Below are 24,495 nucleotides of genomic sequence, written 5' to 3'. Positions count from 1 at the left end.
CTTGAGTTGGGTAAATGCATTAAAAAAAAAATTAAAAAAAAGACTGAAAGAGATCACTCTGTGGGTGACAACAGCGGAGAAGAAACCACACTAAAAAGGTGGAAACTGTAACATGGCTTTGTATTTCTTACATTTATCTGTGAAATTACATCAAAGTAACATTTGTTACGGTCAAGCCTAAAGTCAAGCTCCATAATGCGGGAGACGATTTCCAATTTAAACAACATTTTTTCACATCTTTGATAATCTGCAAATGTGGGAGACAAATTGCAGACAGAATATTTTGCTAGTTGACAAAATGATGTTAAATAACTACTGAATCAAAAAAGACACCACAGGAAAAAACAAAACAAAACAAACGAAAGTTATTCTGGATAGTTATTAATAACTACAAAGCTGTATTCAGCTGCTCCGTGTGACACGTTAAACTCCAACTTACTGATTAAACAGTGCAACTTGAAGGAGAATTTGGAGTTATCTGGAACGATAAAGGTTCCATCACATATGGCGACTTGACTCTCCCCAAATGGAAGTGCGAAGAAACACAGCTTGTACAACAAGCATCCAAGTGCCTGTGGAGAAAACAAACAATCTGGTCAAACACCTGTATCCAGTTACTTTGAGGATGGGCACTGCTAGAGACTCAGCCCCAGTGCCAACATCATACCCAAGTTTTGTTAGTGTGTATTCTATCGCAAAACCCAAAACACCCAGCGTGAGGAGTGTATCCATGTCTTCAATTCAAACACCACCTCATTTTCTCCCAAAATAAAGCAGCTAATATTGATAATAATAATAACAATATCTCATTAAACATCAGATGCCATGGAAGTTTTTGATGCAGACACATTTTGTTTATAACTGAAGAAATACTAGGTTTGTTCAACTAAGCCTGAACAGCCCAAAGGATTTAAAGCAAAACTCCGTAAGTACCCAAAATACCCATCAGAACCTGGGTGCTTTCCTCCTTGCCCTGAGACAATGACGATACAAACAACAGTGATAAACTTTAAATGCATGTTTCCTGAATTACTGAACCACTGAAATTATCTTTAAGATGTTTTCAGTAATTTGGTGGCATGCGATAAAATTGACTGATAGGCTTAAATAGAAAACAAATCAAGATTACCATTAAAGGATACAACAAGTCTTTGTAAGAGGTCTAAGATGATGTGTGCGGGAGAATTATCAGTGGTGCTCATTGGTATTCATCACATTAAAAGAAAAGAAAAATGGGATTCTACAATCACTGAATAGATCAAGAAACCATGCCCTGGCCCTCGAAATGATGCTTCCTTTCTCTTCCTACAGAGGTGCACAGGTCCTTATTAGAAAATAATATTTTTATTCATGTCACACGCTAAAAAACTGTTTACAAAATCAGGCTCAGAGTCTGCTCTGCAGGCAGTATGGCTGTCCAAACAAACCGGCATGCAAAAGTGCTCTGAACTAAAACATATATTCAGTTTAAGCTATATTTGGCTCCAGCATATCTGCTGACCATGCAGTTTGGGATGAAAGAGACTTTGGAATTAGCCGCACCATTAGGGAACGGTTTCCCTTTAAGCGCTCCATCTGATGATAGTCTGCACCACTCTCCTTAACAAGCTAATCCAGGCTGATGCTCTTAATCTAAGTGAGCCAGCGTGACCACCAAACAACCCCACAAAGTAGGAATAAACGCTTAAGAAATGTGTGTGGGGCACAGCTCACTGTCAGGCACATGGCTTAAAAACAGGAAGTGACAGCACATGGGGTAGTTGACAGGAAGCTGGGGGTTTTTTGGACTCCTACAGTAGGCATTTTCCTTCGACCAGAGACTGAATAGCTCTAACAGACTGAAGCCACTTTCATCAGGCTGTGCTGAGCCGTGCTGTCTTACTACTGACTGACTATGTATTCAGAGAGGAAGCATTAAAGAAGTATTTTATAGACATGCAAAGTAAAAGGATCGACCTTAATCTCATCATCTGGAGCAGCTTGATAATGGCAAAAATCATCATCACTTTATTACTGATGTACGATATTGATGCATAAATCTGACATTTGGATCAGATATCAGTCCGAGCCCGACTCAATAACCCTGATCAGGTATCTGTGACAATGGGCTCATCTACAGGCCCATCTGTTCGAGTCAGTTTAATGACACTTTGCGTTTATGCGTTGGCAACAACTAGCCAGAGATCTAACGTAGCATGGAGTAGGCAAATGGCATGGGGTCAAGAGTGTGGGGCCTTTAATTCTTTGTGAAAGTTTCTGATTTGACACCACAGCTTCTTCCAATCTACTAATAATTTTAGGTCTTTTTTAAATGTTTCAAACAAAATAAGATGCTTACTAAACATTCTAAGAAATAAAACACTAGTTGTCCCATTATCAGCCACATCCTTGGCTGTTTTACGCCATTAACGTACACAATTCCTTAATAATGGCTCCTGTCCAAACACTTGTTTCCGCTTCTCTGCCTCTTTCTTTCAAAACAGCAGAGGCCCATTTCACACAAGCCTATCAAGGCCCTTAACTGAGTCTAATAATCACATATGGACCCAAAATGAAAAAGGACGGGGAGCAGAGAGGGAAGAACAACTAGCTTTGTTGTGACTGATGTTGCTGCTGGAGAGCTGGTGGAGGCAAATAGCTGGGAGAGAAAGAGAGAGGAGGAACCTGTCGGGGCAGAGTACTGCCAGGCCAAACCAGCCCTGCAGCCTGCGTAACACACACAGACAGCATACATACAAACAGGGAAGGACCTTACCCATATATCAGCCTTAGTGGTGATGGCTTTTCCTGCATACAAGTTAATCATCTCCGGCGCGCGGTAAGAAAGGGTTGTGTACCTGTACAACACAACAACAGGAAGTAATCGATGAAAGTATGTCCTGTTCAAAAATCCAGCACTGCTAGGAACTTTCTCCCCGTCATTCACTGCTGATTTACATTTCTACTCTAACACATTTTCAGTATTTGTAGTTTTGTTTTTAAATGAAGTGTATTTCAGTCACTCAACTGATGTTTAAAATTAGTGATTACAACAGAATACAGTTAAGAGCTTGGCAACTAGGCTCTGTATTACACACAGAAAATTGGGGAGTGATTACTAAACATCCCCTGGAGCCTACAGGTGGATGCTGGGGTGGAGGAGGTGCTGGAACATATCCAGGGACGACTCCTGTGTGAAATCTGCAGCTTGAATAGGTGTGTTTGGTACAGTTTGAGCTGGCTTTGCCTGATGTTTTTGTTGGCTGTTGAAGTCACAAAATTAAAATACCTAATATATTTCAGGTCACCATTAATCTGAAATAACTGAAAAGACTCTTTTTATGTTTTCTGATTTTGCTACTAGGCAACAGGCAAGTATACATCTATTCGTTTTTGACGTCCTCAAACGCACCACTATGTGTAGTAGCTAGAATCAAATTATTTTATTCAGCTGTTTTAACACTGACCAGGTAGGACAGGAGAGGATTTTTAGGTTTCATAACAACATGTTTGGCTCTAACAGTGAACCAAAACAAAAGATGTAGCTAAGCAGCTAAACAACAGGCTCAATAAGGGGCCTGATAAAGTCAAGGGGAACTTCACATTCAAATGACCTTTTCTCTTCTGATTCATCGCTACAAACAACTTCTAGTGCAAAGCAAAAGCACATCACTGCAAAAGAAGGGTGTGCTTGATTTCACTCACACACACACACACACACACACACACACACACACTCACACACACACACACTCACACACACTTTCATATCTCAGTGAGGACATCTAATTGACATGCTTTCCCTAGCCACTTGCTGCAACCATCAAAAATGAATGTCTAACCTTAACCATAGCCTAACTGTAACCCTGTAACCTTGTAATGCCTACAAAACTCGTGGGGACCAGGATTTGTCCCCATAAGTGACTGTTGGTCCCCACAAGTATAGTAGCACTCCAATTTTCTGCACTCAAAGATATCCAAACATAGTACACACAAACCAGTTTTTTGTTTTTCTAGTCACTGGCCAAAGTTATAATTCAAATTCAGATTCAAACTTTTATATGTATCGTTTTGCACTTTCACATAAATACAAGCTTTCAATGCTTTCATGACTTTGTCTGCTTCTGTTTATTGATGCACAGAAAAAAAAAAGCGACTGCAGGTCAGAGAGTTCCTCATTTACTGCAATAGAAGAACAAACATTTCATTTAGCTTCCTCTTCAGAATCTGTCTGATAACATTCAAAACAGCTGGTTGCATTTTGAGCAAGTCCAGCTTTGAAATGTTAGATGGAAAACCAGCTGAGTCAGCGTAGATCTAAAGCCCATTTCTGTATGACTGGGCAGATTTACACATCGTCCTATTACTGATAACAACCACACATACTGCACTTTATTGCAGCTATAAACGGGTGAAATTGAACAGGCCAACGCTGAACAGGCTTCTGTGATTTGACACTATACAAACAGAATCACATCTAAGACTGCAGATCCCTGCCATACAAATGTGCATGGGGCAAGAAGTGCCTACATAATCACATCCCATTACTGGGCATAATCTCTGATATCTGTTGGTTCTGGGCCATTACGCAGCCACCTACCACAGACGGCAGCACCTCTCTCTGCACTGGAAATTATTTTTTTTAAAAACTAAGAAAGATAACGAGGCAAAAACTGCCAAGAAACTGCCACACAGTGCACACTGACCTTGTTTATGTGCCTCACATTTCCTCTGAACTCAAGATTTGATTATCAGCAACGATCTTTAAACGCTCGTAAACACGCATGCACACACGCACACAGTCTACACCCAACAATGTTTTCACTTTGTGACTTATATTAGTTTGTTTTTTTCCTCCATATTTTTTTTTAACCAAAACAACAAATATAAGGCCATGATTCTCTTTTATGGTTATCCGTTTTGTTTTTATTATCATCATCATCTATGATAGATAATGACATTTAAGCATTTTTACATTTTACTCTTGTTATACTTAATGCTGCCCATCTTAGCCCGGGACATTTTCTCACAGAATAGATTCCTTAATCTCATGAGTTTTACTACAAGAAAAATTATTATTAACAATGAAAAGTAATTAATTTGAATCCACCAGCCACAAAAAAAAAAAACTGTCATGAACATATTAAATATTATATTCCACTCAGTCTACCTCTCAGTGTGAAGCAGTCCCTGATTATTCATCAGACCAATCTTATTGTTTCATATCGACTCAGAAAAAGAAAATATTTGACTTTTTAAAATGTCAAAAGAAAAAAAAAAAAGTCCTAATATAGAGACTTTATGGGATTGGTGGTGGCGTTTAACAGCTCTTCCCTTACAGGACACATTTTTAAAAACATTGACAACCATCAAACAACTGGCTATGTTCAGGCCCTAAAAACCCTTACTTCTTAATCTCGTCCTCCACAGCAGCCACGCCGTCCTTCTGTGGCAGTAAAACTCTGTGAGTGGCGCTGCCAAAGTCGCACAGCACATAATTTCCTTGGTCATTCAGCAGGATATTCTCAACCTGGCAAAAAAGAAACACAGCAGGGTTTGGGATGTTTTCATGAGAAAAATGACATAATGGAAATAAAAACTATTGGAAAAATTAATGAAAACCCTACACTACACAGCACAGATGCACCTAGCGAGGGGGGGGGGGGAACAACAGCAGAAGAAGACAATAATTCTAATGTGTTAGTGTGCACAGGTAAGTAGAAGTCTCTAATGTTTTCAGAGCCTCTCAGCTGCAGTCTTAGTACAACGTTTAATGTTTTAATTTCATAATTTGTCACTCCTCACTTTGACGGTTTATACCTCACTTATGGATGGCTTTAGATTTCAACTGCTGGCTTTTGCTGAACATAGCTTTCAGGTCTGGTCCAAATGTTGGTAAATCATAACTAATGAGGGGCTGTTTTTTGAAGCCATCAAATCTTATCTGCAATTACACAGTCCAACCATTCGTTAATACGCTATACCCAAGTCATACTTTTCCACATTGGGGAGAGCACACCGTTCCCCAGGTGTAAACACAAAGCCACTGCCTTAGTGACACACTAAACACAACAACACCTCACTGGCCATTGTTTGCATGTGGTCTGGAACAATGCATCCTAACACGCAGGGGTCAAAAGACATCAGAAATGTCGAGATGGTCAAGGTCAAGAGGAAAATGAAGAAGACAAAGAAGGCCAAGAGGACAACCAAGACAATTCGCTTCTGACGGAGTTTGTGCAGCTGTTGTCCAAAATGTTGTAACCATGAAAGAAGCTGGAATGAGGTTAACACCAATAATTTCACATTTTTAATGTGTTTAGAGTCATCATGTGACCTAAAAAAAACCCCATAAGCCTCAGGTCTTAAAGGTATGAGTTTTAGAGTCAAAAACAAAGACTGACAGTTCATATCAGTTTTTCTTATACAGACTTTCATTCCTCTTCCCTTCAGTACATATCTCCACCTCTCCAGGATCACTTGGACGTGCAGATCGCAACGCTGTGTGTAAACAGTCTATAGAGAAACCAATCTGCCACTGCAAACAGCGAGAGGCTCAGAGCTGATCCCTGATGCAATCAGACCCCCAACCTTGAACCCAACAGTCACTCCTGATGCACACCTCACCACTGTCTCGCTGTCTCATACTTGTCTCCTGCACCACTCGCACACATCACCACTCCCGACTTCCTAAATGCACCACAGCTCCTGTTTTGGGACCCTCATGTCCTTTCTCTAGATCCAAGTGTAACTCCCTCTGGGATTCTCAATCAGCACCATCGAAGCAAATATCACATTATGACCGCTCAGTATGAAGTCATAAAGGTGCTTCCCTGACCCTCACCTCTCTCCTTAACCTAGCTTCAACAACTCTCTCCTATAACTTCATCAGCCTTTTTTTTTTAGTTTAATACTATGGTTAGTTTTTAATAAACAATTGGATGTAATTTTGAAAAGATCTCATTAGTGTGTGTTTAATGAAAAACCTTAAAAACACAGACACTGCTTCCTGGCACTCTGAATTTATTTGGAAAGTCAGACTGGTATGAAGTATTCCACTAAAATCACATCAGCTGTGATAGACAGATGAGCAAACAACCAAACGGTGGCTCGTCGACTCCTATTACATTATACAGAGATTCCATCCTCACAAAACCTGATCTAACACTGATGTTTCAGCTGAACTGAGCAAGCCAGCTTTGTGTGGGTTTAATGCCTCATTTTTCAGTTAATATTTCTACCTTCTGAGGCAGAAAGAAATGAAAAGCAACCAGGAATAAGATTTTAAAATTAAACATCTGAAAGGAGGAAACCAGTGATGTGTTTGTGGGAGATGTGGCAGAAAAGATGAGACCAAAAAGACTTTAAACTGTCCAAGGAAAACCTGAGCTAATGAAAGAAACAGTGAGTGCCTCAATCTGTTGACAGCTCAGGGTTAAGGGCCTTTTTTGCACTCTCACTTCCCCTGGCACTGCGTGACTGGGCCTCCGCAATCTTTTGTGTCCCTGCAACGTTATGTAAGCCGTGTAGGCTGAACAGATAGACAGCGAACAGAGGACCAGCCTGTGGAGCTGAAGGGACTGCACTGTTTAGAGGCTTGTCCAACTGGACTGAGTACAGCAGTGCACTGATGGGGCCACTGAGGAGGATTCAACTAGGGTGGGAAATTACCACCAGTCTCCAGGCATCAGCAAATGAGGGCAAATCTGGCTTTTAGCCACCCTTTGAATTAGAAATCTAAAAATTAAAGTGGGTTAAAGTTGGCCAGGAAGATTTAACTTTGGAGCTCTGGAACAATCCGGAAAAGGTCATAGATGAGCAACAAACGGGGTTATCGGACGAGAGGAAGGAGTGGAAGTAAGTGAACGAGCTGGCAAAGGAAGCAGCGACACGTAAGAGGAAGCAGAGGAGTGAGAATGAGGGGTGAAGTAAAACTAAAGCATTCCTCCTGCTGACCACGCAAATTTAGTTCACTTATAAATAACATCTGATATTTAAATTAAATAGAAACCTGCTTAAACTGCAAACCAGAGTTACTCATTCTGTATGCGTCTGTCTCACACACACACACACACCCCCCCCCCTCCAGGAAAGGGTTTACAGTTTGCAGCTGACACACTTTTCTTTAACCGTAAAGTTAATCATTTAACAAATCCGACACTGTTTGACAGTTTCAGATTTCAAACTGTAATAATGTGTAGACATCGCATTTAAACAAAAGTTATATTTTAATATTTCACCAACTAAACTGTTGGTTTATCTTACCTGGTGCCTTATCCTATTAACTTCACTAAAACTCAAGTGGTGGCAAACATGAATGTGTATACACGCATGGCTGTCTAAGACCTTTATACCAAATCTGTTTCAAAGTAGTTGTAAATTAATTACCAGCCTACTGCACGAGTAATCATTGTAAATGATTTATGTTAGTTACACCCGTTGGTAATTGTAAGAGGTTTTGTCACCTTCATTTTAAGACTCAGTGTTAATTAGAGCATAAAGATTAGTCACATTAAAAGAAAAATATACTATTTTGGGTGGGTGGGGGGGGGGGGGGGGGGGAGGGGGGGGCTGGACCAGGTGACCCTGAATCCTCCCTTAGTTATGCTGCAATAGACATAGGCTGCCGGGGGATTCCCATGATGCATTGAGTTTTTCCTTTCCAGTCACCTTTCTCACTCACTATGTGTTAATAGACCTCTCTGCATTGAATCATATCTGTTATTAACCTCTGTCTCTCTTCCACAGCATGTCTTTTATCCTGTCTTCCTTCTCTCACCCCAACCGGTCGCAGCAGATGGCCCCGCCCCTCCCTGAGCCTGGTTCTGCCGGAGGTTTCTTCCTGTTAAAAGGGAGTTTTTCCTTCCCACTGTCGCCAAAGTGCTTGCTCATAGGGGGTCATATGATTGTTGGGTTTTTCTCTGTATCTATGAAGCGCCTTGAGGCGACTTTTGTTGTGATTTGGCGCTATATAAATAAATTGAATTTACTTTTAAATATCACCTTAAGAATTCCTTTACATAAAGAATCCGAAGACTTTCTTTTCTTCATTTGTGTGGATGAACATCTGTGTAAGTGTGATTTTTGCAGTCAGGCCGCGCTTTTTAAAAATACAAAATAACACGTTAGTTTTTTTGGGTTTTTTTTGTTTTCTTCTGTGGGGTGATTGAGCCCTTTGAAATTCGTTAATGTACATTTACCTTTCTATGTTTTACGCTGCACAAGTGTAACTGTCACTAACCCATCTGTCCATCATTTAAGCTTCTTTCATGAAACAGAGGAGGGGATGGAAAAGTACAAAAATACCGGCCTCACCTTAAGGTCTCTGTGGATGATGGGCGTTTTGCATTGGTGCAAGCGGGCCACGGCCTCACACGTGTCACAGAAGATGTGGAGGACCTCAGCCTCGCTGAAGCCCACGTTTAACCGCTGGTTCATTTGCTTCACTACCTGCCCCGCTGCAGAGAGAGAATAAAGGGGTTGGAGAGACCGCTTTAGGAGTGAAAACAGATCAAAACAATACATACAGCATGTTTGACCATAAAAACTATTATCAGCTATTCTCAGTAACTACTGTACTGTTTGCATGTAAACTTATTCTGATGAGGGCAAAACTGCTTTAAAGGGCAGTGCATGATCAATATAGAGGTCAGGGGTGCTAAAATAATAATCACACTTTAATCTCAATTACTCAACACAATTCTTTAACTTATGATGCTTGCATTAAAGGAAAAAAGAAAGAGGCAAATGCTGCTGGGCACAAAGGGTTGCCTGGTAGACATCGGTAATGGCCATCATGACTCCCGGGTGGGGTTTCTTTGGTCTATGAAGCCAATTTTACACAATGGTAACAAAATGATCACGCAAGCCCGCCTTACCATGAGAACAGATGGGGGCAAAAAGACGACTCAGAGCTTTATAAGTACTAAAAGCACAGTGCTGTAAGGCAAGCACTTCATTTATAACCAAATATTTAAAAAGTTAGAAAACAGAAATGAGAGTCTCAAAGCAAAAATAAATGGAAGAGACCGGTCTTATTTCAGTTATTTTGTTTTTATAATTATTCAGAAGCCGAAACTCAATTAATCGTCTAGCCTTAAAAAATTAAATAGTACCAATGCAAGACGATGCAGAATGCAAACAAAATGCTGCACATTTTTACTTTTTCCTTACACGTTTATTCCTCTGCCTCTTGGACTTTATCCTAAATTTGCTTAACTGTTGAAGTTTGTGCTGATTAATGGAGCCATTGTGCTTGTTGTTCTTGCTCTGCCAAACCGTGCCATATGACAAAAGTGGCGTCCTATCTGTGGGCCATTGTGTTGCATCAGCTGGTCGAGTAAGTCTCAATTTTTTACAGTTTTAATGATATATCAGTACAGAACAGATTAACAAATATAGAGGGAGATGTTGCAACAGTTTGAAAAGACAAGGCTTTCTGGGGGGGGGAAATTGCAGAGAAAAAAACCCACCACGTTGGTTGCTTTGGCAACCATTACTGGAGTCCTACCACACTAACCCAACAGTAAGCCAGCCAGCTTATCATCACCTAGTTAGCCGATTATTCATTGCTTGTCCTTTTGTGTTTATTGTTTTCCCCCCAACCTAAACAAAAACAGAACTCAAACCAAAATAAAAACCAGAAGTGCTTTTTAAAAAATAGAAACGACTACATGCATAAAGCAGAACTATGAGGCCTGTCAGAACATGTTTATATTTACAGGGACAGGTTGTACCTTTACAGTACTCCATGAGGATCAGGACCTCCCACACGCTGTCTGACGCAGGACTGATCGTAGAGTCCAGGTAACCAACGATGTTCTTATGGCCCGACAGCTCTTTCTGCAAAGAGGAAGAAAACGGGGGAAGAGCGTGACAGAAAGAAATATCAAACACGCGCTAAACAGCAACACAAAGAATCAACTGATGTGATAAAAGGATCGTCAGACTGGACACAAACTTTTCTTTTCCTTCTTTTTAGTGAGTGCTGTTTCATGTTTAGACATGTGTAGTGTTGCTCCTATATTGCTTCAGTTTTGGTTCACCCAGCTATTGAATGTAGAAGCATGAAAACCACAGTCTGAAATAATGTGCTGCAAACTGCTTTAAAGACTCCCGTCATGTTAATCAGAGATGAGTCACCGATGAGCCAAACACTGCATAAAATCTTACACACTGCAATTGTTTTTTGTTTTTTAATTCATCCATAAAATAAAAGAAATTCTCCTAGAATTAAAACATCTTCTGAATTATTAAAATGTTTTTCTTAAATATTTGTAACTGCTGGCTTTGCCAAGTATGATTGGAAGAAAAACACAGGTGTGAGTGCAATTCAGCTGCTTCAGAGGAGAGCTCTGTTTGTTTTGGTTTTTCACTTGATAACTCATGCTCTTACACCATGCTCATCTCTTAACTCTGTAAGGCTACGTCCACACGTAGCCGGGTATTTTTGAAAACGCAGATTTTTCTATGCGTTTGCACCTTTCGTCCACACGTAAACGGCGTTTTCGGTCACTGAAAACGGAGATTTACGGATATTTTCAAAAACTCAGTTTTTGCATTTACGTGTGGACGAGGAAAACAGAGAAAACGCAGCGTCAAAGGTGTGCGCCTTTTTTGACGTCACACTGTGCGCCACGTTATTGTTTCGGTGAAATGAATTTCTACATTACTGTTACTTGTACTCTCTGCAGTGTTTAAATGCTTACATATACACACAGTTACTGTCCCTCCACACATACGACTCTGTTCTGCTTCTATGCCCCATCTTTGTTTACTATTTCCCACTGAGGCTTCTAGACTTCTGATTGGCCAACATTTCTACACGGTTGGGAATATATCGCCACCTGTTACTTTGGCATGTTCCTAGCAGTGTTTTCCTTCATTTTTGCGTTCACGTGTGGACGGGATTATTTTTTAAAACGAAAATGGAAAATCTCCGCTTTCAAAAATATCCGTGTACGTGTGGATGTTGCCTTAATCTTAACTTTATTTATTCTTGTATTATTAATGCATCAGAGCACATCTGCTGGTTCCCAAAGGGCAGCACGAGGAGAGAAACTGCAGCATTTCTTGGAAACCGACACACCTACAGTCGTGTCCTGACAGACCTGAACTGTGTCAGAGTTTAAGGTCAGCTGTGTGAGTGTGACACATTGTTCCAGTTGATGAAAAAGAATTGACACACAAAGCTGACTAAACAGCTCATAGTGAGCTGTTCTTCATTAGGACAGAGGAGAATAACATGAAAGCAGGAAAAGAGTGAAGGGAGTTGCATATGTGAAATGGTTATGGGTGGACTCAAACCCAGGACCCTGCAGCCTTTTGGCATATGGGTTGCCCACTCAACCAGGTGAGCAACCCAGCTTGCCCGTGACTGAAGTATTTCTTTAAAAAAAAAATAAAAAAATAAAAATCATTCATTAAAACTCATTTTTTTAAACTCAAACTGAGACCAGAAAAAGGTTAAAAATGCAGCAATACAAACTTTTGGCACTATAATGACATTTTCAAAATAAAAGCCTCTAATGAGTTACAGGAAGTTAACAGGGTTCTCAGAATTGTGTCAAAGGTTCTAAATAAACACTGCACGTGAGCTGTAGAAAATATACCTGGACATAAAAGGTTCAGACTTTCAAAACAAAAGCCTCAAATGTATTTATCGTTTTCCTTTTTTACCGTTTATGAAATGCTGATGCTGCTCATTTATACAAACCTGAATAAGGTTTAATAAGTAATAGACCAGGTGCGGCAGGAGCAACAATACCAGTAATAGAAGACCAAGAGCAAGACGCATAACCTCATGATAAATCAATAAATGACCCACAGAGCTGCATATCATCCTCATCACACCAAAGTTGTAGGAGAGGATGACGGACATCGGTAGCAAATTTTGTAAAACTATTGAAAAAGCACTTACAACTGCACAACTTACTCCACTGTCATATGACGATAAAGTAAAAGTAATAATCTAAATTTCCACAATGTTACTGAAACACTTTAGCAATAAAGATAAGCACAAAGGCTTTAAGTGTAGTTGAAATGAAGGAACACTGATGCTGCTCTCACCATGATAGTGATCTCTCTCTTGTAGACATTCAGGTCCGGGACATTGTTGACGTACATCCTTTTGAGAGCACAGCGTACACCGCTGTGCGTACGAGCCAGAAACACCACAGAGAAGCCTCCTGTAAGAAGACGGAATGATAAGTTATCATCAGCTGCTTCGAAACTTTCTCTTGTATGGAAGTTATTGTACAGGATAACATGAGGCTTCAGACGGAGGCACTCTATCGAAAAACTTCTCACTTAAGATTCTGTATTGAGTCTCGTAATGGAAAATGGCTCACGTTCCAACATGATGATAAGTGCATTTAAACTTTTTTTTCTTTTTAAAAACCATCCATGTCACTCGTGGATGGTTATCAACGGTTCATCCAGACTGGTGGCCAGGCAACAAAGACACGTGCACATGCCAAACAAGAACTTCAAGGGTTGAAAAGTGAAGGTAACACAAACCAAAATCTCCCCAAACGGATGACATTTCTTGATTCCCTTGTGTAAAACAGCAATTACAGACTGTGTATAATGAAGTATTCTGAAAAGGACTCCAAAATGCTGATTAACCAGCAGCTAACAGGTTAAGGATAAGCTTATTTGGCCTGCATGGTCTGAACTCCAACTGGATCTAATTCGGACTAAATCACGCCATTTTCCTTTTAAACCACAGTGGATTTCCAACAGAAAGTGGAAAATTTAAGTTTAGGGATACAGTGTGCCAATAAAGACAGATGTGCCAGTGTGTGCTGTGATGGGGCAGCCTTTGGTCCGATTACCAGGGGTTTGCTGAGTCACTGAGTGGCGGGCATCAAAGTCCACTGACCACAGAGAGGAATGAAAGCTCTACAATGGTGCACTTGTTATGAAAGTCACCTCAGGACAAAAGACCACATACTCACTACAATCGGAAGTTGTGTTTTAATGAGGGGAGTGCTACATAAGTGTGTCTGATTAATGACGGTTACATCTGTGTGTCCTTGTGAGGACAGTAAACAGAAGACAGCAAGCCCCGGTCTGGCAAAGAGAACATAAACAGACTGAAGCAAAGTGTTTGCTTATATGTGGTCGCAACAGTGTGTTAATGTAGCACACATTATCAGATTGGAAGGAGTGGATGATGTCATCCCACAAGCTCAGAACAGAACAAAACAGGGAGCTAAAGACAAGAGGCCAAGCTGCTATGTTAGAGCTGTGTTCAGTGTAAATGTGACACTGCAAATAAAATAACAGCATTCAAAATGAGACTAGTTGGGTCTATTCTTTCTAGTCTTTCCTTCAATCGGGATTGGCAGTGTCAAAAATGCCCAGAATCTGGTAATTACTGGTGATTCTACGAAATCGTACAACAGGTTTCTTGAGACTAAAGTTTGACTGTTCGGATAAGCAGCCCACATTTTCACTAGAGTTTCTATAAATGCCACAAAGTGACATATTACTACAATTTTCCAGATAATAAAACACTGAATTAATTCCTCTGGGTTGGGAGAGCTTAAGTGTCTCATGGTCTTGTTCACAAGTCATGGTAAGTTGGTGTTTGAGACTGACCTTCAGATGTGCAAGCCTTTAACTCTTAAACCTGTGATTATACCCATCACATGCATAAAATATTCGTCTGCAGCATTTTCCTTCCAGCTTTGATTGCTTCTAGGACTAGGATGAGTGGACTGGTTACGAAATGTTTCTGATATGCGGTGGAATCAAACATTTTGAGTAAACTACTTAATAAGTCTTAAGCAATAAATAGACCTTTGAAGGGGTAGGGGAGCCTACCCTGAGCCTGGTCCTGCTGGTGGTTTCTTCCTGTTAAAAGGGAGTTTTTCCTTCCCACTGTTGCCAAAGTGCTTGCTCATATGGGGTCATATTATTGTTGGGTTATTCTCTGTATGTATTGTAGGGTCTACCTTACAATATAAAGCACTTTGAGGTGACTGTTGTTGTGATTTTGTGCTGTATAAATAAAATTAAGTAAATTAAATTCCTGACAGTCTAAAACAAACAGTTTTTCTCAGAAATCACCAGTTATGGTTGCAGTTTAATTTACCCCCCCGTTGACTTCCTGCGACAATTTCAGTCATACTGGATAACTATCATATTCATATAAAAATAAAATGGATGCATGACTGTCGCTGCTCAGCAGCCGTATCTGCAGCCAGGCTGTCATTTCAAGATTGAAGCAAAACAGAAATTCTGCCAAGTACAAGAGCCAAAGCCGTTTACGGTTGCTGGATGCTGTTCATTGATTTGCTTTGGTCTGCCCAGCGCGCTAAGGTCAGCTTGATGGTCACTCCAAACTGCCGTGCCTCGATTAAATTGATTTCCTGTAACAAGGCAGATGAGTACAAAGCCATGAGACAGAAAACTGAATCAAATGTTGGGTTAGGCTCCTATTTAAGAGATCATTTTTAAGACACTGGGAAGCAGTCATTCTTGCAGACTTTCTGCAAGCTGAAAAACCAAATCATTTGTGATGTGCAGCATGCTTTATGGCCCTGCTGTTTGAGGCAAAAGCTACCTGTGAGTCATCTTGAGGTAAGCTACTTTGCCACAAAGATTCAGGAAGCAGACGTAAAAATCTAACTTCAGGCAAGGCGATGTTGTGGAGGCTGAAATGGACAGGGTGACAGATTTTATAAGAAAAAATCCATTTGCTTAGGCAAAGGGCCAAGAGACTGAAAAGAGCAGTCTGTTTAAGGACACATGGGAGAAATACAGCAAAGCAGGTAAATGAATAGAGAGTAGAGATTTTAGGGCATTAAACCCTTGATGAGTCGATGTGCAGTCTAGTAAACTGAGGCAGTTGTCATGATGACTTTGAGGTGTGCAAATAAGTAATATCAGATGAGCAGCACTGATTGCAAGATTACTCCTGACTGAGATAATCGCAACAGGAGCAAATTATCGGCTCATCTCCGACCACAAGCATTTTGTTATTGGTTATGATACACAACAAAACCCTGAGTCATGAGTATCTGGGACATCTCACAGTACACAACCTGCAATGTCAGGAAAAAGACCAGAAACTGTTTTGTCTCAGATGTTTATTACTACTTGTCCGCTAATTACTTTATTGATTATTTAATTCTTTATTTAAAAAGAGTCCCACTGAGGCTACGTCCACACTGGCCCGGATAGATTTGAAAACGGCGTTTTCGTCCACACTAGCGTTTTCAGTCGTTTACCCAGAGTTGTGCGTCCACATTGAAACGGCCCAAAACGCTTACTGTCCTGCGCAAAAGCGAGTGAGAATTAAAGAAGTTGAATAAAAGCTATCTGGAGCATGTACAAACTGATATTAATGTTTATTATTTAGGGCTCTCAAAATTGAGAGCAATCAAAACAACTGCTGTATAATGCCCTCCGCTATCTTTGTTTAATTGGTCACATGACTGCATCACATGACTAAAATGCGTCATTGTTTTAGAAAGTCTGCGTTTTTGTTTTTCCTTGGGGAGAACGCTTCAACCGATTCCTCTCCCTCACACTGGTCATTATTTATGACCGAATCCGTCTTGTAATGAAGTTGTTGACAGTAGTACTTGTTATTGCACTGGTACTTGTTCTGTTCCACAGCAGAAGGAGCACAGTCTCCTGCCGCACTCTAAGAAGGTGCCTTTGGAGTACATCAACCCTGGGGAACAAAGATCCTCTCTGGAGAAGCAGCTGAATGCCATAACAACGAAAACATGAGACAACAGTAAGGCTGTAGACAGTTAACAGTAACAAAACCATCAATCATTTTAGCTTCTTCTTTTAACGTCACATTTCACTTTTAAACTAGATTTGATATGACTTCGCGTTTTTAGTCTTCATCTTTATTAATTCTTATAAATAACATCATAAAGCATCTGATAATGAGGACAAGACAACAATTTGTCAGAGAAGCCCGTCTCCTGTACACTGAAAGACCCTTTTGTCATGTCGGAGTCCCTCATTTGTCCAGGAAGTCTATGTATGCTGGGCACAAAGCCTCTCTAAAACAAACCATTCCACCCAGAGCCACTTAAGAGAATAATACATTCAATGGCGTACTACTTCCGTGGCTGGCATAGTCATGGGGGCAACAAAAGGCCCAGGGGCTGATTTAGTAGGAATCTGGTCCTGGAGCACATGGCCTCAGTCAATCACACACCAGGCCAGCGGGAAGACATGAAGATGTTTGTAGGATAGTGTGGGCTGAGGCTGTGACAGCCACTCTAGCTGCCAGGATCAGTGAGTTTGTCAGTTTGCAATGAACGAGGGAGGGGTCACAGCTTGTATCAATAACATCTATGAGCAGATTTCTGCACTGGATTAGGGATACTTACTAGCTTCAACAATTTTTAAAAGGACCAAAACTTTAAAAGTAAAAATACATACAGGAAAAAAAAGTGTTAAAGCTGCTATCTAACACCTGCACACACACAAGCATCTACAAAACAAATAAAAATAAAAGCAGCTTTTTGCGTCTTTTATTTTTAGTAGTGTGAATTAAAATCAGGGCTTAACACGTGTAATGCACAAAATTCCCCACGTGTTGAATGATCGGCAAGAAGTGCTGCAAGTAAACTGATCTTCACACCTAGAGAGTAAAGCTTATTTCAACAAGTTCCTCCAGCATACACAGACAGGCTTCCAAGATGTGAAGTTGCCAGCATGCAAAATGCTCCTTTAGCTAAAATTTGACGAGGAACCTGCTCAGGAAGCTAAAACGAAAACTGCATACATCAGTCCTGGGGAAGTTGACGCTGACGTGAAGCAATAACCGAAACACAACGGATTAAGAATATGTCTGCTGAAATGAGCTCCTCAATTTGTTATAAAAAAAAAAAAAAAAAAAAAAAAATTTTATAAATGCTACTGAGATGACAGATAAAAGAAAGAGGAGAAACTGAAGAACAAAAGGTAAATAAATTAATTAAATAAGACAATGTATGACCATTATAGTTAAGCTCAAAACAAGCATCTTCTTCAGTGTATAAATCCCTCCTGTGGGAAGCGATTAAGCAATGAGATTCCCCTTAATTTTGAAATACAAAGTCTCACAGTGATTCTGGTTTGCCATTCCTAAATCCACTCAGTGTACTAAAGTCCTGGGGATAGGGATGACTTACTCCAGGAGTCATCAGCCATTAGCCACACCTCACTATTATTTTACTTCCCCTACTGCTCATCTGTACTGCAGAGAAATGATTCAAGTAGTTCCCCATGAATACACGGTCAGCTGTCAATGACAGTTGGGAGGAAAACCCCAAGTCAATGAGGCCAAGACGGGGGTGGGGGTGAAGACTCACATTAAAGCCTGGTGCCGAGCGAGGGCTGTAATTACCAGAAAATTTTCCCTGGCCCTGAATCTAGCGCTGTGGACCCTGACATCACTGAAAAGCCTGACAAACTGGGACAGCCCGCATGACAGCCTGTGGAAGAGGCTTGAAAGAGGATCTGAACAGCCTTTAGAAAACAGACACTCAGCACGCCTTTTATACAGGAAAGAAAGAAAAACCTCTGAAGTGATAGGAGTGTCTCAGTGAGGGAGGATTAGGGGATTTAGCAGCATGCAAAGACAATACATTTATGGTTTGTGCTCAGGCACGAGGCGCAGATGTTCTCCTTCTGAAGCGTGACGTCATCGGTGATAACAAACCACTGTACAACCATCTTTCTGTTTCTTTCTGCCTCTTGCTTTTCAACCCACAGCACTACAAACTCAAACACGTCGTTGAAAGTCACAAACAGACAAACAAAAGCAAAACATCTAGTTGAGTACAGAAAGCACAAAGCCGTTTCTTTGGGAGGACATTTTTAGCAGGCTGAGGTATTTCCTCTTTGAGGCCCCTGTACCCCAACATGAACACACATCCCCTCCCCTAAAAGTCTCTCCCTAAAAGAGTTGTAGGGTTGAAGATAAGAGACACTAGCCTGGAACAGCCAGTAAAACTTTCATTTAAGCTTGTAACAATGTTGTGTGAACATAAGGGGCCTTTATTCTTTGTTACTGATGGACTTCAAATTATAAAAATGAGAAACTGGATAAAAAGTTGTTCTTTGCAGAATTTTTTTTCTGTGCCACATTCACCTAAAAATCTCATCTTTGCCCTTTTCTCTGAATTTGCCTCAAGTCTAATTTCTCAAGAATCCAACTTGGAAAGATTTGATTTGGCTAACAAGCAAAAAGCTTAAAAATGTCTTACATCAACAGTGTAAGATTCCTGGAATCTGTACTGAGGCTGTGTGAATGATAAAGCAGCCTTACCTTCAACAAAATTACAAATATTTAATGTGAAGTCCATGAAGAACAATGTCTTGACTCATTTTCATTACAGATAAATACTATGAGAAGTGAACAGTGTTTCCCACAGATTTTATTGCCCGTGGGTGTATATACATCCATGTTGGTATGCATGTAACTCTTTATCACTACGTCGTATAAACCAACAGATAAACCTGCAACCCACGCTTTAATGTGTGCCTTTAAATGCTTTTTACCCATCATGCACAGACTTAGGATAAGAAGCTATTTGGACCACAGAGACTAAAAACCAGATATCAAGGACCAAAGGATTTCAAGTTTGGCATTGTGAAGTTCTCGACTCTGCTTTCTGCAGATTGTCGCTCAACAGAGCCACAAACTCCACTTCACACTATGCCAGTTCACAGCCAGGTGTGAAGAGGCTGGGATGTGAGTTGGCCCCTCCAAGACCGAGGTCAGGCCTCTCAGCCGAAAAAGGGAGGCGTGTCCGTGTCCGACGTGTTTTTGCTGGGGAGATTATGGCTCTCAGCTGGCTTGGGAACACCTTAGTGTGTTCCCCAAAGAAGAGGTGGAGGGCATGACTGGAAGAGAGGAAGGTCTGGGCATCTCTGCTTAGATGGCTGCCCCTGCGACCCGTGAGGAGTGGGGGCAGTTTACAGCAAATGAGCAGTGAGCAGGCTGGGATAACCCAAGACGGGAGAAACAATCCAATTTAAATTTCCAACATAACTTGAAATTTAATTTTTCCAGATGTTCAATAATGTCATTCAGCAGAAAATGGTCATTAAAGTGCTCTTGAATGGACCCAAACTTTGGTTAATTCTTTCTGAAGTTACATCTGCTCTAATACTGAAAAACAAGTCAAAAATAAAACACTTTGCTCACATCTTCATGCAGACTAACTGGCAACATTTTTTCCACAATAAATGCAGAAAATGGATTTTCATTAACCGACTTCAGGGCCTTTGTCCATTTCCCCAACCTGTGCCAGCTGCTCCTGCTAATTACCGATAATGACTTTTTGATCCTCAGTATTTTAGCAAATCCTCTGAGAGCTGGTATTATACAGACTAATGCGAGAAAGACCTGCTCCTTGGCAGGCCAACACATTTGCAAACATGCAATTTGCGAATGTTGAGTTATAGCAAAGCTGTATTTCTGAAATCAAATATAAAAGGAACGTGTGTTTTGTGTTGTATGGGCAAAGTAAATGTCTATTTTAAACTAGGAGCCAACGTTAAGGTTAGACTGCCTTATTTCCATCCGTAGCCAAAACACAGACCATCTAACCTGGGATCTTTCATGCTCTTTCAACACTGACATCTATCTGCAAACACGACGCCCCTGTAACCCAGTTTAGGTTAAGGACACAGCTTAATCAGTTTCTCGTATGTCCTCAAAACTTAGACTACAGTAACACTCACACCTAAAAATAGACAGGGGCTTGTTTTTAGCAGGCAGCCGAGAGATTCTGCACTTTTTCCTGAAACACTGCACCACCATGTCATTTTGTCTAAACCTTTCAAGATAGAAAATTGTAATACATCCAATTCCAAATAAATGTAAGAATTCAGGTTTTGGATTTTATTTTTGATTAAATATGGTTCAAGATAACATTCAAATCTGCTTAATTAAAAGCCGTTCCTCATCTGCTCACAGTTGTCAGCCTACTTGGAGTTGAAATGCTTCAAAGAAACAAGTGTCCTTCTCTGTTCGAGTTAAGTATGCAGGACGACAGTAAGAAGATAACCAAGGTCAGCTATTTTTAAACTGTCAAAGGTGAGTGTGGCGCTGTGCCAAAGCACAGATGCGATAGTGGGCTGCTGTGAGCGTGCTGAAGTAAAATGAATCAAAGGTATTCCTCAGATACAAGAGCAACAGCTGAAACCACCAAATCTGGCATGTTCCAACATCTGGAACTGGGACTTGGTCATAACTTAAGAGGCAGATCGCATTTTGATGTTAAGAGTTTTGAAAAGCACACAATTCAGTGACAACTGAATCTGTTGTGGATTTTAAAGAGCAACCTGCTGGTTAACTTGATTTCCCAGAAATTAATGTCTGAAAAGCTAATGCATTATTTTATGTTTTGTAAGACAAAGGCTGAAAATTTGAGTTAGAAGGGTGAATTTTAAGCAGCGTTCCTAAAATAAAGGCTTTCTCCATCAACTGTGTGCACATGTTGCACAGGTGAGTTTAAGTATGTGTTGCATGTAGCAGTGAGTGGTGTTCTTACTGAATTACATCATGCCGTCTTCACAGCTCTGTTAATGGAGAGTTCACTTTCACTTGACACGTCCTGGTACGTGTTTGTTCACATGATGTTTTCATGCTTTGCAAAAACCCATGCTGTGATTATTATTTCCTGTGAGGGAGGACAGCACTCTAAAGCTATTTCTCCAAAGCACTGTGCTTGGAGGAAGGTCACAGCAGCAGCACAGCAAATGGTTTATTGATTTGCAAATTTCATGCTTTATGAAGTTTTATGGCAATCCGTCTTCTGTATAACGCAATATTTTATAACCATTTCTTTATCAAACAGAACAGGTAAAATCCTATAGGGAGCAGATAATTGGCATCCTGAAGAGTTTGGAGAGAACACCTAGATAATACTTTTTTAATTTTAAGTAGTCAGCCACCACTGCTTATCCACATCACAAAAGCAGCATCTCAGGAAAGTAGGCCAAGTTGCCCAACTTCCAATTACTTCCTCTAGTTCCTCCTAAGCTGGCTATTTTCAAAATTTCTTTTTAGAGATTTTCACAGAAATCATTGCTTCTTTACACAAATCAAGCTAAACCTCTCTTAACCTTGGTGAAATCTACCAGTTAATGAAAGCACTTTGCACTACAGGCTTGGAAGCAAGTTATAAATATAAGTTAGTGGTAGGGCTGGGTATCGTCACTGATTTCTAGAATCAATTCGATCCACGATTCGATTTTAATCGCAGAAATTTTGCATCAGTCAGAAATATAACTGATTACGTATCAGTACATTTCCATATTTTTATATCTATAAAAAGAAAGCTGACACTTGCGAGACGTTATCAAAAGTGTAAGGATCACAGCGGATGCCTTTGTGTCAAAGTAGCTGAGGATGAAACAGAAAAACATGAAGATTTTCCTGGCCTGGGATTTTATAGCAGACGAGCTTAAAAATATTCTGCCGTAGATCAAAAACGAAAGAGAGTCATTAATCAACATATGAACATTACCTGATGCTGCTGAAGTGAAGCAGAGCAAAGTTACAGAGGTTTTATTAGAGACACAGCTGAGAGTTTCACAATTTTGCATAATTTTAAAAAGTTTAAATTTGTTCAGAAGCTTATTGAACAGCAGAAATGAGGCTCTCTTTTCGGAAGTAAGCAAAGGGGGGGAAAAACAGCGGCCGATAGCGCTGTAAACAACGCTAGACTTGTGCGTAATAAACAAGCGAATAATGCAGAAAATAGGATTTTTAAACAGGAAACTGTTCTTGAAGTATAGAGAGAGAGATAGAGAGAGCTCTACATGAAGTGTGATTTTATCGTGGTGGAAGCAAAACAGAAAAACAAAGAGGGAATTCATGACGATATTTATGTGAAGCGCAGTTTGGATCTTCTTTTGCTGCTGGTTAGGTCAATATTGTTTGGAGAGAGATAAAACCTGCAGCTTCTGAATCAGCGCAAAAAGGGCGTAAACACAAAGCGCGGACCCGCCGACGGATCACAATCAGCGAGCTGTCGGCTTTCAGCTCCAACCGTGCTGTCGGGTGAGAAAGGCGACATCTCACTGATTCTGATGCGTCAGCGGCTCCGCGCTTTGTGTTTACATCTTAGTGAAGAATCCGTGTACCTGCTCTCATTTACTGTTTGGTGGTTGTTGAAATTTTGTGAGGTTTAAACCTGAGAATCTTGCATTTCGGGCAAAATAAATTTAATATTTAAGAATCGAGTCAGGATTTTAATAAATCTGTATCACGTTATCCAAGCCAGAATCGATTTTAATCGATAATCAAAACCCGCCCCTAGTTCGTGGTCAGATACAAAAGTTATTTATAAGCATCTTTCTACAGTCTAAACCAAGCAATTCTAACTCCCTTTCAGTCCCCTTAAAGCAAACCTTTCTCTTATTGGTTGGTCATTTCAAACAGAAGATTTGGACAGCAGCTGGGTGGGGGTCTTGTGCTCTCAGCCAGAGGAGTGTCCATAAAATGGCTATTTTTAGGATAGTCCACCTTCTATGACCTCATACAGAGCATTAAGTAGAAAGACATTCAGAAACCAAGAATCAACAGCAGTATGAAACATTTGCCTCATAAGGATTACTTATATATAGCTATATGGTCATTTCAGTATCTGAAACTTTAACTTTCATTATAAAAGCCAATTATTGTATTTAACATGAAAACTTTGACAAGAAAAATAACTGGAGGCAGAACGTTCAATTATCAGGCACTTCTCCTGTCGAACTAGCTTCCATGCGCCGAGCTGAGCCCCTTTTAGTGCTACTCATAGGGATTCAGGAGGCAGACACACTCTACTTTTAAGATGAGGCTTTAAAGTTTCCTTTTTGATAAAGCTCGTCGTTAGAAGTGCATCATGTGACCCTGAACCATCGATTAGTTATGCTGCTGTAAGCGCAGACTGCTAAATTATTTCCCATGATGCACAGAGCATTTCTTCTCCACTCCCCTCTTTTCACTCCAGATGTGTTTATTTGCCACGATGCATACGTTTTGTTAGTTTCTCTACATTCCCATATCCTCTCTACTCCTTCCTCTCACACCAGAGTCTTCCTCTCCACCATTGTCATGCTGCTCACAGGGGACAGTTTGATTGCTGGGGGTTCTCCTTGTTATATTGAAGGGTTTTTACTTTGCTGTATTCAGGTTCTTAGGGCAACTAATGTCGGGAGTTAGAGTCATGTAAATAAAACAGGTCTAAAAGAAAGATTTCTGGAAAAATGAAATACTTCCCCTTACCCAGCCATCTACCCGACAATATCCCTACTTTGATCATTAAAACTGCAAACAGTTATTTCATACAGCTTCCAACCTGGACTCTTCCTATTACATATTCAGTTATTATTTTTTCACTTGGCAGCAGTCAAGGCTTTGCAGTCAATCACACTTCTACCCTGACTCGAGTGGATGCTGAGAAGCACTTTAAAAAACCACATGTAAGTATGTAAAAAAGCTTTTCTAAGAGGCAGCGCCATAAAAGGCAACATGAAGAGGTGAGGCGATGACTA

At 40.4% G+C, this 24,495-nt stretch overlaps 1 protein-coding gene across 3 annotated transcripts in view; it reads right to left on the bottom strand.

Moving 5' to 3' along the window:
- bmp2k (BMP2 inducible kinase) overlaps window positions 1–24,495 on the bottom strand; it is a 54,254-nt gene that overhangs the window by 16,099 nt on the left and 13,660 nt on the right. For all 3 annotated transcript variants that reach the window (XM_014333485.2, XM_042220105.1, XM_042220106.1), the window contains exons 2-7: window positions 13,048–13,166; window positions 10,716–10,821; window positions 9,295–9,437; window positions 5,388–5,509; window positions 2,756–2,837; window positions 440–572 (exon numbers count right to left, since the gene is read on the bottom strand). In XM_014333485.2, coding sequence (XP_014188971.1) covers window positions 440–572; window positions 2,756–2,837; window positions 5,388–5,509; window positions 9,295–9,437; window positions 10,716–10,821; window positions 13,048–13,166 — 705 coding nt within the window. The remainder of the gene's footprint in view (window positions 1–439; window positions 573–2,755; window positions 2,838–5,387; window positions 5,510–9,294; window positions 9,438–10,715; window positions 10,822–13,047; window positions 13,167–24,495) is intronic.

The sequence above is a fragment of the Haplochromis burtoni genome, unplaced genomic scaffold (assembly GCF_018398535.1).
Source record: "Haplochromis burtoni strain Fernald_Lab_line unplaced genomic scaffold, NCSU_Asbu1 Contig_43, whole genome shotgun sequence".
In the NCBI taxonomy this organism is placed as follows: Eukaryota; Metazoa; Chordata; class Actinopteri; order Cichliformes; family Cichlidae; genus Haplochromis; species Haplochromis burtoni.
The sequence above is the reverse complement of the archived record's forward strand: the minus strand, read 5'-3'. Positions and strand labels throughout refer to the sequence as shown.